Source organism: Amphiura filiformis, chromosome 5, assembly GCF_039555335.1.
Source record: "Amphiura filiformis chromosome 5, Afil_fr2py, whole genome shotgun sequence".
In the NCBI taxonomy this organism is placed as follows: Eukaryota; Metazoa; Echinodermata; class Ophiuroidea; order Amphilepidida; family Amphiuridae; genus Amphiura; species Amphiura filiformis.
This window is the reverse complement of record NC_092632.1, coordinates 13442931-13459402: the sequence shown is the minus strand read 5'-3', so window position 1 is coordinate 13459402 and position 16472 is coordinate 13442931. Positions and strand designations below refer to the sequence as shown.

Genomic DNA, 16472 nt, shown 5'->3' with positions numbered 1-16472 from the left:
ACGCCACGCAGATATTTCATTTTGTAATAATGGTTCCCCTTTATTTGGGAATACATATAACATATAACAAAATTAAAACAAAATGTCCCCATGAATGTTTGAATACTTTCACATTACTACACACAGGTGTCATATATCAAAAGGACAAATAGAGAGAAACTCAACTTTTCTATAAGTCAGTCATCATGAAATGGTTGATCTTTGACCCCACATCCGTGATAATCATGGCAGGTCTGTAGAGGGCAGTCTTACCACAAGTGATATGTTACCTCCCAAGTAACAATATTTTGTAAATTATAACATAACATACTGTGTTTTGACTGCTTGGAGCACAAATAGGTTAATTGCATGGACTCCATGGAGCACAAAAGCAGGTAATTGCTTTTGTTTAACATTGGAAGTTAACACTTTTGCGCACCAAGCAGATCATGCTGTTGACCTATTTGTGTGTCAAGCAGTCTAAGCTATCTGCCTGTGAATAACAGCAGAAACTGCATTTGTACTTCGGATGCATATGTTTGTGTTTTGAGTCACTCTGCTCCCAAAAAGAAAGTATCTGCTATTGATTTAAGAAGCAGATACTGCCTTTTCACTTTGGAGGGGAGAATGGGTTATTCCAGTTGAAATCTATACACCCCATACATCTCACACAGGGGGTATGGATTTCCCATGGTGTCACCAAGTTTAGGTAACCCATTTGAAATATACACTCCCTTAGTAGAAAGTGTACCCTTCCCAACAGGTCTGGAGCAGCTCAACAGCAGTAAATTATACCCAAAGATCAAGCATGTCATTGGAACTTTCCATACAGGGAATAAAATCTGCACATTAAATCTACTTTGTCAAATGAAGGTCAGTAAATCAAAGATGTAAGTTTCTGCAAGCGGATAAATCTGCCCGGGTTTACTGTCACATTTAACAGAAATTGTAAAAACAAATGAAAACAAGTTTTACAATAACATCATGGAATATATAGGTTTTGGAAAACTTTTGTGACAATTTTTGCAGGAAAGGACATATGTATGACCTTATTAAAATGGTGAGCCTGAACCTACAGCTTGAGTACCAACAAAAATATGAAACCACAATTGACTGCACATTGGATGAATATGGCCTGGTCACTTATTTGTGAATCATGGATGTAAAATTATCCTGAAATGGGTTTCATAAAATATGGCTTAACACTTCTAACAGCACTGCTGCAAGAATTGATCAGAAGTTACACCATACTAAACATCAAACAGTTTGGAATGTGTGTGGAATATCGGGGAATATAATTACTACACCAATACAATTACTTTGAAAGCAAATGGCAAGAATGACAACTCATTATTTGTCCAATACAGTGACAATGTTTAGCTGACATTTTTGGCTGACAATATGAAATGATCGGAGAATAATGGTCTTGTTTTCAGCCACTGTCAAGCATTGAGCCGATACCATTAATAAAGTAGAACAATCTTGAGGGCCGAGTTATTTTATGTCAAAAATATGGTGTCGTTAATTCATTTCATTGTTTGAAATGATAGATACATATACAAAAGGCTCATTTTTAAATACGCCAGTAATATCAAATAATATGTGAAATAAAATCTTGTTTATTTAATTTTACGGAATGCCCAAATGTAAGTTTCATGTTGGAATATGTTCACAAGTTGAAAATGAATTCTAAATCACCAAATGCTTTCAAAGTAATAAACAACAAAAAATACAAAATACATGAAGAAAAATAACATTTGCACACACGATAAATTATAATGGTAGTTATATTAAAATGAAGACTATACAACATTTGTTTACAATGAAAGATAACAACAACTTACAAAATTTACATTTCATTATATTCACAAAACTGAATACATAATCTTAAAATAAGGATTAACTTAATCAAGTCTGCTTGCAAAGCAGGGACACATTGCACCCTCTTGGATCATGTTTATATAGCGAACTATTTACTAGTATACAGGGTGATCCTAAGGGGTGTACACATTATACAGGGTGAAAATAAAAGCATTACTGGTCCCCGTCATTTTTCTTTTCCCATCTATGCACAATATAACTGGGTTGTCTATATACATCAAGCTATTCCAGTTGAAATCCATACACCCCCTATGGAAGACATGACCTTAATCTCTCATACAGGGAGTGTGAATTTCAAATAGGGTTACCTCAATGGGCGACTCGATAAGAAATTCACACCCCCTGTGTGGAAGATTAAGGTCATGTCTATCATAGGGGGTGTATGGATGTCAACTGGAATAGACCATTATTAGTAAACATAAACTAGTTCTGTGGATAATAAAAATGGGTACTTGTATAATACAACATCAGAACAAGTCTATGTACATTATAACAATGCACATTGTTTTTAACTTACAAAGAAAAAAATGTGATCATATGCAAAATAAAGATTAAGGCAATAAATTGTACATCCTAATAAATTACAAAACAATTTATCACAAAAACATTGTTAGCAAATCAGTTTTCTATTTAGATCTTTTTAAAAAATAGGTTTAGGAAGCTTTATTTCTGCAAGTATAATTAAAAGCAATGTATGTTAAATTGTTCTCTCACTTAAAAGTACAACCACTTGCATTCTAACTGTCTTTATATATGCAACCTGTTTACTCTCTCGCATTGTTAACTTCCAACGTAAAATGTGTAATGAAATGCATCATACAAGGGCACAAAAACTGTATGGTGTGAGTAATGAACAAGGAAGGATGTCAGCCTTGTACAATTTCTTCATTTTAATTTACCCAAGGCAAACGCTTCATTTTTAGGAAACACTACTGATTTAGTAGAATAACATGGCTGTTTCTAGTTATTTTGATTTGAAGTGATCAAGCAACACGAGTAGGATGTCAACCTTGTCCAATTCTTTCAATTTCAATTTACCCAAGGCAGCAAATGCATTATTTGCAGAAAATACTAAAACAATAGGGCTGCCTTGAGTCATTTGATTCAAAAGCCTTGAACTCATGAACAAATTTGATGAAAATTTCTTTGACACTAATATTCAAGGCTGTTTTGAGATGAACTGAGTGACATAAGTTCCCATTGTAACAATTTTTTTACAAACATTTACATGCTCCAACCTAAAATAAAATTGTTGAAATCACTACAGGGAGTAAATGCATTTGAGTATTTCTTCCACTTTAGTTTTCAATTCCCTAATTGGGTTGTTCTGATTGTCAATATTGTAATATCCAAGTATTAAATGTAATACCTTGCTTTGTGTGTGGTTGAATTTTATTTTGATTTCTGATGATATTCACTATTTTCCAGTTCACCACTATTATCTTTCAATTTTTACATCTTGCTCATTCATCTTTGTGGTTTTTTTATTTATATTTATAAAAGAAAGGAAACTAGATGCAGCTGGGCGGTTCATATCATCATGGTTTGCAATATTACTGCAAAGACACAAGCTGGGTGCATTGTAAGCGCAACATGGTTATTATGTGTTCAATTAACTTTGTATGGACACAGTTTTAATTTTTCATTTGAAAACCTGATCCTGTTCTTTAAAAATGTCTTTCTCATATCACTGGACCTTTTTAAGCCAAATACTTCTAAATTGGATAGATATATCAAAATCTGATAAATTTGGTCAATCTTAAACATATGTTCCCCAATATCCGGCATCAGATGTCAACCTGTTTTAATTGAGTGCGGAATCCCTTTTTAACCGTTTTCGATTTAAAATTGAAATTATTAGAATGACATTTTGTGGAAAATTATAACATAATGTTCAAAAACATTTTTAAGAAAACTTTATTTCAATAACACAATTAAAACCATGTGTCTGAAGTTAATTGAACACATTATATAGGAATTTAAAAAACAGTTAGGATACAGGTACCACAACATGCCACAAAAATGAGTTGAAATAAAAGGTCATATCAATAATATAGAAAAATAAGAAATAAATTAACCATTTTTTATTCATAGAAAGTTCAATAGTTTAAGCCTATACAAACAAAATACATACATCTTAGTTGAATACAAAACTTGGGCTATTCCAGTTGAAATCCATAAACCCACTATGTAAGACACGACCTGAATATCCCACGCAGGGGTGTAGATTTCAAATTAGTCACCCATTCAGGTAACCCCTATTTGAAATTCACACTCTCTCTGTGGGAGATTAAGGTCATATCTTCCATAGGGGATGTATGGATTTCAACTGGAATAGTCCAATAAGAAACAAAATGCTGAGTGATAGACAGTTGACCATAATACTGGCTGGTGGTGACAAGGTTAAGAAGATGACTGCAGACAAAGGTTTCACACTAATACAGACTATTCACCTACAGTCAAAGTTCCTGTGCTTTGTATGCTGTAAATTCTCGAATATTCATGAGGGACGATCGAGCGTGTCTAACAATCATGCCAGCACTGCATGCCTTGCACTGCATGTCTTCCCATTTACAAGAAAAACCATACAAATATGCGGTGTGTGTGTGTAGCAGTTTCGTTTGTCACACTTCATGGAATGGTTGGTCTTCATTATCGGGTGATGCAAAGACTTAGGCTGTTTGTGGTTAGTCTGTTTCTCTTTAGTCCATGGGTTTCACACTACCTCTTGCTTGATTCACATGACCATGGTTCAATTGCACAGTTGGGGTCCTAACCAATTGAAAATTGTATAATTCCAAACTAAGAAATGAATTCCACTTTAACAGTGTCTTATTCCCATGTCAGCAAATATCTAAAAAATGTGAAATTTTCATTACAGGACAGACGCTTGAATAGCGTACTTTGTTGTAATGCCTATTCTCTTGGATATATAGACCTGTATTTAAATGATACAGTGTTCAGACCTTTTTGACAAGCAATACGCATGTTGCAAGAATTTTGTATACAACATGACTTTGCCCTTTAAGGAAAAAAGACTAATGATTTTAATTTGGCTGGCAAGAAGCTCCCCATAACAACTGGTTCACCATGCTTATCACTTTTTAAAAAAAGTTGGCTGCATTACCAAGCTCTGTAATAGCTGAGGTATCAATCATGAGGTAAAAATCAAAAGAAAGAAAGAGTTCACTTTATTTTATAGTAGAGTGAAGGACATCAGCAAGTTATAAATTAGACATAAGAAATATTTCACTTATGTCAACATAAGAATACATATAGTCATGTACCGAACAAACCCAACACAAACATACCACCAGAGAAGAGAAAATCACAGCTCAAACAGTTATAGAATATATAAAAACTCCCATCACAATGTGAATTAAGTAAGTAAGTAGAAAAAAACAAGGTTGGCAATTTTCAATCCTGTTCGCATATTAAACTGAACAAGATCATACAAACAATGTTGGCCAATACGAGGGACAATCAAAAGGTTCTTGTACTCCTCACATATTAAAAGAGCAGGATTAAAAAAAACCACCTAGTCCACAAAAATATTGAAGTCTGATTTGGTGCAGAGATTCTGACTGCATACACTTGATATGACTTTCATGTTAAGTAACATCAAACTAACAAGAGATTAACAACAACACTAGACATTATTGTGGACTAGTGTTCATTATATTGTAACAACACACAGAAATATGATGATAACAACCACCATTGTTTTTGTCAAGGTTGTCAAACATATTGCAAGTTGGCTATACTGACGCTCAATTGCTTAACCTCCACAAGACTTGAAAAGGCATCAATTGACTAACCGCACCATGATATTAAGACTACAGCACTCCAACAAATCAGTACTGCCAATGAATAATTCCAATGACACATTTTGGCACCAGGTGTATAAAGCACAAACACATTAATATGCACTCTATATTCCAAAGATTTGACATCAAGAACTTCTCAGTTTGATATATATGTGAGTGAATCATCATACAGATGAAGACCAGTTACATACATTAGACATTTAAACCTAAGTTGATATTTTGAGACAGCAACTTAGCTAGGTTTTGACGATCACAATAGTTACACATCTTAGTGCACTTGATTAGAGCTTATTAACATTTATGGAGCTGTGATAACCCCATTAAATTTACATCAGAGTCGGTTTAGTTAACATCGCTGCCCCGTTGTCAATACGTAGTATTTACATCTATCTGTGCACTTGGTTTATGATACAGCTCAATTAGATTAAATCAGAACTCAGCAATTTGTATAACTTGGCAGTCACTGGTTTAACTCATTTATATCTGATTTAACTCTGTGATAACTGGTTTAACCAGCATAACAGAATGCTTACATCTTAACAATAAACTTAGTTTACATTTAAACCTTAGTTACTGATAACTTACTCAGTTATCTTACAGAATGTTTACATCTTTTAATGCACTCAGTGATAGACAATTTAATCTCTCAGAGCTCAATTGGATAACCAAATAAAAGACAAATGTTACACATTATGAAACTTGATTTAGACAAAGGCAGTAGGTTGTATTTCCATGTCTCCATGTGTGCCTAACTCACATGGTATGATATCTTGAAAGTAGGTACACTTTTCTCTTTACCTTACATAACTTTCAAATGTTAAAGTTAACGCTACACTGACTAGTTTGTGGTAAGTGACATGTGCAGATCTTATGAAGCAACAATCCTCATTAAACAACAATGAATATCACCAAAGCAGGTAGCACTAAGGCAAGATGCTAATATCATTACACATTATGCTAAAAGACTTCCTGAATCTTGGATGGAATAATTGCATGTGAGCTATCAAGCACTGTAGTTGCAACTTCACTGGCTATCTGTCTGTCCTACAGGAGGGATACCGGGAACAGCTGCACGCATCTTTCCGTCATCATACCCAATGGCACTATTTCCACATCATGTTACTATTAATATGTCTCATAGAAAGCACCACAGGTCACGATGTTTACAAAATGGCATCTCTGTCATTGGAGATGATACCATCTTTGACTTAGAAAGCACCAGTTCTTGTGTCCCTCACAGCGCCACCAGGCTTGAGACCAACTCTTTCTCGGCTCATTTCGGCGGTACTTTTTCTACCGTTACCGTTGGAACCGTTTGTTTGTCGTTGGACTAAGTTTTTCTGTGGTACGCTTTTTTTGCGCTTTTTTTGCATCTTGGTCATATCATCATTGAATACATCGCCAGTCCTTAGAGCCGAGATAAGATCGTCAAATTCACCATTGTTTGGCCCTCCCGGTTGTCCACCCTTCCCCTTCTTCTTTTTCTTTTGGTTGGCTAGTCTCTGCATGAAGAAGAAAAAACAAAATGATAGGCCATTACAAAATTGATATTATTACAAGTTTGTCTAAGGAGTTCCAACCCAATGGGTCACAACCCCTTATATGGTTGCAAGCTTTAAATGTGCAATTGCAAGATGACCAAGCAATAAAGTGGATCATGTAGGACAATATTAACCTGGGATCACAAGTGGGTTGTCTTTGAAGCAATAGGGATGCTTTTCAGGCTAGGTTATGAACCCATATGTTGTTCACCCTTGAGTTTTTTAGTGCGGGTAATTATATCTATATTTTTGTAGTAAAATATAATTATGTTGAATATTCCATGCACTTTACAACATCTCATGACACATCTATATTCTTTGATTTGTATATGTGACACGATCTGGTCCACGGGGACCAAAGGAGGCATTTTTGAAAATTGAGTTATTGTAATTATTACATTATACATACAATAGGTTATCATTTACTGAAATCACCAGAGATCTAGCATAATTGGTTAAGTAAGTTATGAAGTTTTTTATGTCTATTTTCTTATGTATTTTATTGTTTTTTAATCCATAATTTTACCTTTATCTCAATTTCAAATTTGCCACCTTTGGCCTCCATGGACCAGATCATGTCACATAAGGTCTTTATTATGCCATGCACATCTCACAGCGTTGCTGCTATTATAGTGGATATCAGAATCAATTCATTTCCTCCACAAGTTTATAATGGATCGAGACTCAGGGCTAAGCACCCTACTCTTTTTGAAACTGACTGCAAGCTACATTTGACACCTACCTCTGCTTCTATTTTAGCTCTCTTCTCTTCCATTTCCCTCTGCTTCCTGAAGTTCTCAATGTCCACTTTGGCCTCAGAGAAAGACTGCAAGAATTCATTGAATGTGCCAAAGAACTCTTCCGGTGTACTCTTTTGAGTGTCCTCACCAAATAGTTTGACAGATTTCACAAACTTCTCTTTCGCCTGTGCTAGCTGATCTGTAAGTCTACTGAAACTGACGGAGGCGATGGTTTTGAAGTCACTCATCACCTGGATGAACTTGTCGCCTTTCTTGGGAGGTCCTGCTTGATTTTTCTGGAATTCCAGTTCCTGTAAGATGAAGAAAAGGATAAACGGGGTGATCATATGTTAACTGTGCATCCCAGAAAGACAATATCTCTTCATAAGTTGAAACCGTAACACTCCTTCATCCACTATGATAAAAAAATTGAGTTTGAGACAGTGGTGCCATTTAGCTATCTTAAGGTGGTTTGGTAGGAGGTGTCCAACCCCACTGCCGAACAAGAGGTGGGGTTTGGTAGGGATTAGTAAGCTAGGGTTAATGTATTACTTTACTGAATTAAAGGATTTTCAACCCAAACTCTGAAATAATTCTACATATCAATACATTTGGCAACCATTTACTGAGTGATTTGTCTTTGTTTTAAGCTTGCAATCACAACAATATATTACCTTCTCAATGTCCTTGAGACCAAGTTTGATTTGACCAATGTCCTTCTCAAGTTCTTGAAGGCTAAGGATGAAAAACATAAAGAATACATTGATTAGCCAAAAACAAACTATCTTGTTCTATTTCACATTTGCACTCCTACTGATCTGAGTACAAAACCATAGTAAATAGTATTTCATTAGATAGTCCCTTGACTAGGAAATGGATTGTAAACACAGTCATGAGCAATGACAAATTATGTATGATGATATTGCAAATGATGGACTGCAATTAGCCGTCATTTCAAAAGGTTGCATGATACCAAGCTATTTGTAATACAATTTAAATCCTTATTTTTTTCATGAAGTAAAGTGAGACTCAATCAACATCATTCATAAATCTATAAAGCACCAAAATAATCAATGCCCCCTAGCCACACATGTTACATTAAGTGCTTTGGGTCTATTCATACCAAGTCCATTACAGCTCAATTACTAGAGAACCTGAGAAGTTTATGAGACATCCTGTGGTGAAGAATCTAGTTCTTCTTTCTAATCATCTAGCAGAAAATATTATTTCTAAGCTTAAACTTACTTGACTCTTGCAGCTTCATGTACACTTGGAATTTCATCTTCAAGACTATACACCTCTGGGAACTAAAAAAAAAAAAAGAAATGGGGGAAATATGTATTGTGAATAAGTATCAACTATGGAAATGTGGTATTTTACTACTTAAATTTGGAACAAAATTGAAATAAAACCAAACCCTACTACATCCAAATCATGGTCATCAAGGGTCAGTAACATTGTGCCATTGTTTACAATCATAAGGCTTTGACCACAACCACCTTGAGGTGGTTAGTTACATTGACATGATGCTCTTAAGGTGGCTGTGTACTCTCAGACATGCATGTAGTAAAAGTGCAATAACTTTGTAATTATTCACGCATAAAACATATAAAAGTATACATTTTTATGAAGGCAAGACATCAATAAATCTTAATATAAATACAGATTTGGGGTAAAAACAACAATTTTGAAGAACATCACAAAAAAGTGAGTTTTTGGCAATATTTGTTAGGTACATCATAACAAAAAACACTCTTTCCAAAATATTTTATTTTGTTTTTAGCTCAATCTTGAGGCTCCATTCCAAAAACGTTTTTTTTATTTTTTGATATTGGCCTTATTTTTTTGAGATATTGACCATATAAGGCATCAAAATGAACTTTTTAAAATTCACAAATGCCTATTTGCACAAAATGATGCCTAAAATCGGAAATAGACCAAAATATAAAAAAATGAGAAAACCGTTTCTTGAGTCGATCATGCTTTTTACGATGATCATATTTGCTTACCTATAGATGCTGTATTTATTGAGTTATCGTGTACCTAAATCGTCATTTTACCGAGAAAATGAACATTGAAATAATGGCCGTTGAAGTTTAAAGTGGTCACATTTTGCACTTTCATCGAATCTCACAGGAGAATGCGACAGTTTTCGTTTTTGTAACTTATATTACGTGAACATCGGGTAAATCCACAGCCCCTTGAGAGGTTTGAGCGAAATCCATTCATAACTTGATATTTAAATCGGGGGAAAGAACTTGAAAGAACCCACATTTTATCAGCTAAAGCGGAGCCATTTGACCACTAGGTTTTTGTGGAATCAGTGCTTCCGTGATGTTTCCATACGATCGCCCGGCGCATGCAGATAAGCGTCGCGTATTTGTGCGTTAACAAATTGCGCGATCACTTAACGCGATGAGTTGTTCTTGCAGCGTGTACCTTGCTGGTACAACAAAGATTTTCTTTCCTTTTCAATTTCAAACACGAGTGGAATAGTGAAATAAAATCCTTAAAATATTGCAGTTGGAGTTTACAAATCTGGATTTTCATTCCTTGTATTTATAAAAAAACATAACAAGGTACAAACATATCATAAAAACTCAATTTTGAGAAAGAAACAATGGCTAGAGTACACAGCCGCGTTAAATCCATGTAAATCTGCAACACCTCAAGAGCAATCTTTTTCTTTTTTAAGTAATCGAATCTGCAGTGTGGCCTTGGTCATAGGTAAAAAGTATAGTTCCACACAATGATAATGTGGCCATGCAGTCAATGAAGGGTGATGTAATCCCTCAAAGATATAACTTATGATAATGTACGGAAATTTAGCCCCAGGTGTGTAGTCTATATATCTACCTCGAGTCACCGGCACTTACTTTGAAGTTCAGCGTGTGCTGTGTTGGCTTAGTGGGGTTTCTTACGTGTACATATGCGGCACGTTGATCGCATGCGTAAAAGTATGAACATGCACCAAGTAACTCTAAGCTAACACAGAACACGCTGGACTTCAAAGCTAGTGCCGGTGACTCGAGGTAGATATACAGACTATAGTTTAGCAGCTAACCAGAACAGAATTGGCCTACACACAAAGAGCAAGCAAACACACAACCAATATACAAACCTTTTTCTCCAGCATTTCCAGAAGATAATGTAGCAATGTTAATTGTCTATGCACACTAGATTTGGTATCCATAATCTTATTCAGACTGGACACCTTGAAGCCTGATGCATTGCCCCTTGCTCCTCTATTCATGTAATTACCAAAGGCTAGCACTATCTCAAGAAGTCTCCTCAGTTTTTTGCTACTGTATACTTCTTTTGATGCTTTGAGAACAGCTTCGACTTTTGGTTTGCAGTCATTCATTCGTTCTTGGAATTTTTTCTTGAAGTAAAGACATTTTAACCTCTGTTCGTAGTGAGAGATTCTGAAATGAAAAATGAAAAAATTATTAGTAGTCTGTCTGGTCTAATAAAATTTAAGCACAATGAAAATATTGACGAGGACAATCACACTTTCAGTTGTAACCACAGAATTATCTTACTTAAGGAGGTATACAATCTTTGAAAAGTGGCTTCACAGCATTTGGTAATTGTTGCCTAAAAACTGGAGGGGGTCAACATGACAAAGCATACTGACAACAATGTAGCATCATAGGATGCGATTTGACGCCAGGGAATGCCAGCGACTTCAGATTAATATATAATCGCAATTGCTTTTCCGATAAGCAACTAAGTAACATTTAAAAAATGCTATGCTCCTGGGGATTGTTAAGTATGATATGGGCATAACTTGACTCCCAATGAGTTTTGTCACTTGAATTTGATCCATCCTTGTTAAACTGAGGGAAACTTGCATTCTGTAACTCACAATGAGTGTTGCATATGATATATAGAGTCTGGAATGGGCCAGTGGTACTTACTTGCTCATGTCATAGAGAAACCTATCTGCTCTTGCCATGCTATCTATTGCACTATCATGTTCCTTAAATAAACTGGTCTCTTCTGTGGTTGGCACATATTTCAACAACTGAAACAGAAAAAATTATTGGAAGAGTTTTAAAATACACCAAAGATCAATATTGCAACATAAAAAACAAATCATTATTCACTTTTTTTTATCTAGATCACCTCTGAGTTCCCCAAAACAAGACAAACAAGAAACATCATTGATGAAACAAGCATAAAAATCCAAAATATTTTATCTTTAAAAACAAGTGAACTTTGATAGTTTTTGAACACTGACAGTGAGATGCTGGATCCGATAGCAATTGGAAGATTGTTCCATATTTGTGTACGGCAGTTGAGAAAGTTTTTCAGCAGAAAGAAGTGATTTTGGATGAATGTTGCACAAATGTTGTGTTAATGCAGTCAAGATTTCCAAGGTAGTTGGAGCAAATTGCTCCAACTACCTTGGAAATCTTGACTTATGCTGTGAAGACTTTTGTTTGTAGATGCATACATAGGGCACAAGCTGCAAAGGTGGTAGGGACATGTTGTCACAATTTATACACTAGCTTTAGTAATCTCCTACACATTATTGTATAATTCAACACACCTGTTCCAGCATATCTCTGGGAAGATCCTCTCCCTGGTCCATATTGAGTACTGCTGCAGAGATTTCCTTGTTGGTAAGCTTTAATTTGGACAACAATATCACACAGTTCTGTGCCCTCCTTCCATCAATCACAGAGAGTTCTTTTGGCTTCTTGGATTTGAAACTCACATAACCATCTTCCTCATCTGCTTGCGACCTTTGGTAGGCTGAGAATTCCTTGTCAAAATCAGTCAAATCCATGATTTTAAGAACCTGTGAACGAAAACAAAATGGTTGACAGGTTAGACTGGTATGAAGTCACTGAAATAATGATAAGAAATATGGTATATTCCAGTTGAAATCCATACACCCTATGGAGGACATGTCCTTAATCTTCCACACAGGGGTGTAGATTTTAAAATGAATCACCCATTGCATGTAACACCTACTTGAAATTCACACTCACTGTGTGGAAGATTAAGGTCGTGTCATCCATGGGGGGGGGGGTATTGATTTCAACTGGAATAGCCCGATGCAATAATGTTTCAGACTGTATTCAGCAACTCTTCCTATACCTTTGTACAGACTCCAACCGTTGTTAATCAGTGAAGAATCTACACTTTTACAATGGCCTAGATGTGAACAAAAGTTAACAGAAGCGTGCATACATGTTATGTGTAAGCATCTAAAAAATTTTGTAACCTTGAATGAATATTACAGACTATAGACCCTGGTGCTATAGACTATAGAAAGTGGACAACCCATTTCCATCAAGAAACACTGCAGTTCAACTTTTAAACACCATTTCTTTTTTTTTATATCTATGAATTACTTGATCTCCATAAATGGTAGATCCTGTAAGAAGAGAAAAACTAGCTGACAAACCTTGGCATCATCAATGTCATGCCAGATGGTATCCTTGACTTGTGTTTCAGGCAGCTTGGCCCAATTGAAGGATTTCAGAGGGTTGGACGGCTTGGGAATATTACGTTTCTTGCCGGGCATTCCCAATAACATTCCTCCTGATAGACAAAAGAAATATATATGAAACGTATTAAATCAAAGGTATGAATCACATAATGTAGGTCTTTGAAACTGCTGTTAAATTCTCTTTGTTAGAATTGAACACATGGGGTGGATTTAGTTAGTGCACTACAATGGATGTCTTTTTCATTTGAGACCAAGTTAAGTTGAAGTTCCATAAAGATGTATCTGCACATTTAAATTTACACTTCATACTTCACTGGCTCACAATATATGTTATTAATTTGTATCCTAAGCTATTAGTGAGCATCAAGTTTTCAGTCTAGGTTTTTTTCAGTTTGTAAAGGAAAAAAAAAAGAGTAAAGGAAAAAAGAGCACCTTGCAATTTACACAATTACAATATTGAACTGTATGGCTCAAACTAATTTTGTAGGCTTATAAATCATGGTTCTGAAATTATACATGAATTGTGCAAAAATGAAACCTTACAAATATTTTCTGCTATGCAAGTATAAGACCAGAAATGGCCTCTGATGAAAAATGCTGAAATGCTCAAAAAACCTGAAAAAGGCATGAAATCATGGTAAAAAAAGCTCAATTGGGCTGAAAATGAATCAAAATGCTGAAAATTGCAAAGAAAAAGATGTTGAAACTAGCAGACAACATAAATCATGTAACATTTTGTTTACCTGGTGGAGGTGGTGCTCCTGGTACACCTGGAGGTGGAGGGGGTGGAGGACCACCAAATACCCCTGGAGGTGGTGGTGGGGGTGGTGCAACATTTCCTGGAGGTAGCGGTGCTGGTGGTGGTGGCACAATGCCCCCTTTCATGACATTCATCACTTTTTCATCATCAGTACTACTGTTGGTGAATTTACCACTACTTAGCTGTAAATAAAATAGATTGGGGAGACACAATTAAATGTATGACCAATTGAGGTGTTATTATTATACCATTCATGACTTTGACAATTCTTTGGTACCTACAGTGATAGCTATAGTATTCAGCACTGCTCTTTCTGATTATCGCGTAAAATAACTAGGTCATGTGATGTTACGAAACTTGACCAGCAAACAAAGTGCTGATGTGATGATTCAATTACCCAATCAGAACCCCATTTTTGTGTTTACGCTGTAAACACAAATCAGCAGACTGCTGAGGAAACTTGCTGAAGACTATATTATACTCTTCTTTTAAGTTTAAATACATATTGAACTCTTCTTTTAAGTTTAAATATTTTACACACACATCATTTATGTACCAAGATGACAGTTGATGGATCTTACCATAGCTTTCATTTCTGCTAGCTGTGCTTGGAAGTGATCTGATATTCTTTTAGCCTCCTGAAGTTCTATTGCTTGCCTTTCGTATTTCTCCTGTACAGCATTCAGGGCACTCATGGCATCTTCCTATTTGAGCAAAGAGAAATTATGACTATTGAAAAAAATATTTTGACAAACATTTGCAAACAAATTAGCATTATCACTCCATATCAATTCACACACAAAGAAACTTTCAACTGATTTTAATTAAAATACATACTTTTAAGGAGAAAAATAGAAAACAAATGTTATAATAGCATTGTTAACAGAAATAAAATCACAATTTTTTATTCATCTGCAACAGCTAACAACTTTAGTATCTCACACATTTTAATTTAAAGCTTTTCAAAAAAGAAACAAACTTAGCAATAAGCACACAGAATTCAGTTAGTATTAATAGATTTGAAATAGTTTTTCCAAATGTGTTGTACTCTAGGATGGTAAATTATTGAATGATCGGGGGAGGAGATTTTATTTACTAGTTTAGAAAATGGTATTTTATGATTCAGCATAACATTTTTGTGTCTATTGTAATTAATTAAACTGTTGACATTACATATTGCAGAATACCCTTCACATATTTGGTTTCAAGTTAGGGTATTGAGTTGAACCTCATGGGCACTACCAGCCTTATTATCTGCCTCTCAGAACTACTTTGATTGGTTACAAAGAGGGCTATATCATCATTATCACATATTGAGCCAATCAGAGATCGGGTAAGAATAGTCAGCATGTGTATGGCTGAAGGGGACTAAGCTTAAAATCGCTCCATCTAAAAAGCTCTATTTTGATTGGTTACTTAGGTCTGTATGCAAAAACAAGTTAGACCAGGTCACTTTAGATCTGGACTAAACAATGACGTAAAGCAAAGAATATCAACTTTACCATGTTTGTTTGTCACTTATGGAGAGCAGAATAGTGCACCACCGGATTATTTACCCAGCTCATAGCAAACAAACATGGTGGAAGTTGTTCTTACTTGTTTGGTGCATAAGAACCTAAGATGATTATATTATGTAAAAATCAATCATAGGCACTCGGCAGTAGTGCCCAAGGGGATAAGGGCAAAGGTTCAGACTCAGGGGTAGATGTAAAAGGGATCTATAATTGAAGACCGAATTTAAAAGACTTGTTTGCATTTGATATCAGGACAAAGGTGTGACACGTGATTGGTTACTTACCTGCGCAGTACAGCATTTTTGGTCTGGTTGACAGGACATCATACGCAAACTAGTTTTTTTAATTCGGTTTTCAATTATATAATCATTATACACTGGTAATGATAATGAATGAATCAAATGAACGTAACAAATGCCAACATGTTAGAATAATGTTTCTCTAAAAAGTTGGTTTCTTTGACCTTAGTTTGAAATAGAGAAATTTTTTGGATGCCGTAAGCCTTTTTACTATAGGAAGGCCTTCATAAATCTTTAAAATTTCTTCATCAAAGAGTACAACACTTGCAATTGATAGTTTTAAAACTTCACTCTTTTAATATTTAGGTTTTAATAGCTTTTTACTGCACACAGCGTAAAAGAAGCCACACATATCGTCAAACAATCACCTTCAGAATTTCCTGTTAAACATCGTTGTCAAAAGTTGCACGAAAACAGAAGTGTGAGAACAATTAGAATCCATTTAAGAATTACGAATTAGATCCATG

At 35.3% G+C, this 16472-nt stretch overlaps 1 protein-coding gene across 4 annotated transcripts in view; it reads right to left on the bottom strand.

Annotated features, from left to right (window-relative positions):
* Positions 1 to 14: 14 nt before the first annotated feature.
* Positions 15 to 16472, bottom strand: part of LOC140152667 (disheveled-associated activator of morphogenesis 1-like) — a 94100-nt gene continuing 77642 nt past the window's right edge. For all 4 annotated transcript variants that reach the window (XM_072175116.1, XM_072175120.1, XM_072175118.1 and 1 more), the window contains 10 exons: positions 14774 to 14896; positions 14176 to 14374; positions 13388 to 13524; positions 12524 to 12775; positions 11889 to 11995; positions 11090 to 11393; positions 9214 to 9275; positions 8643 to 8703; positions 7971 to 8279; positions 15 to 7189 (listed from right to left, as the gene is read on the bottom strand). In XM_072175116.1, coding sequence (XP_072031217.1) covers positions 6896 to 7189; positions 7971 to 8279; positions 8643 to 8703; positions 9214 to 9275; positions 11090 to 11393; positions 11889 to 11995; positions 12524 to 12775; positions 13388 to 13524; positions 14176 to 14374; positions 14774 to 14896 — 1848 coding nt within the window. In that variant the 3' untranslated portion in view covers positions 15 to 6895. The remainder of the gene's footprint in view (positions 7190 to 7970; positions 8280 to 8642; positions 8704 to 9213; positions 9276 to 11089; positions 11394 to 11888; positions 11996 to 12523; positions 12776 to 13387; positions 13525 to 14175; positions 14375 to 14773; positions 14897 to 16472) is intronic.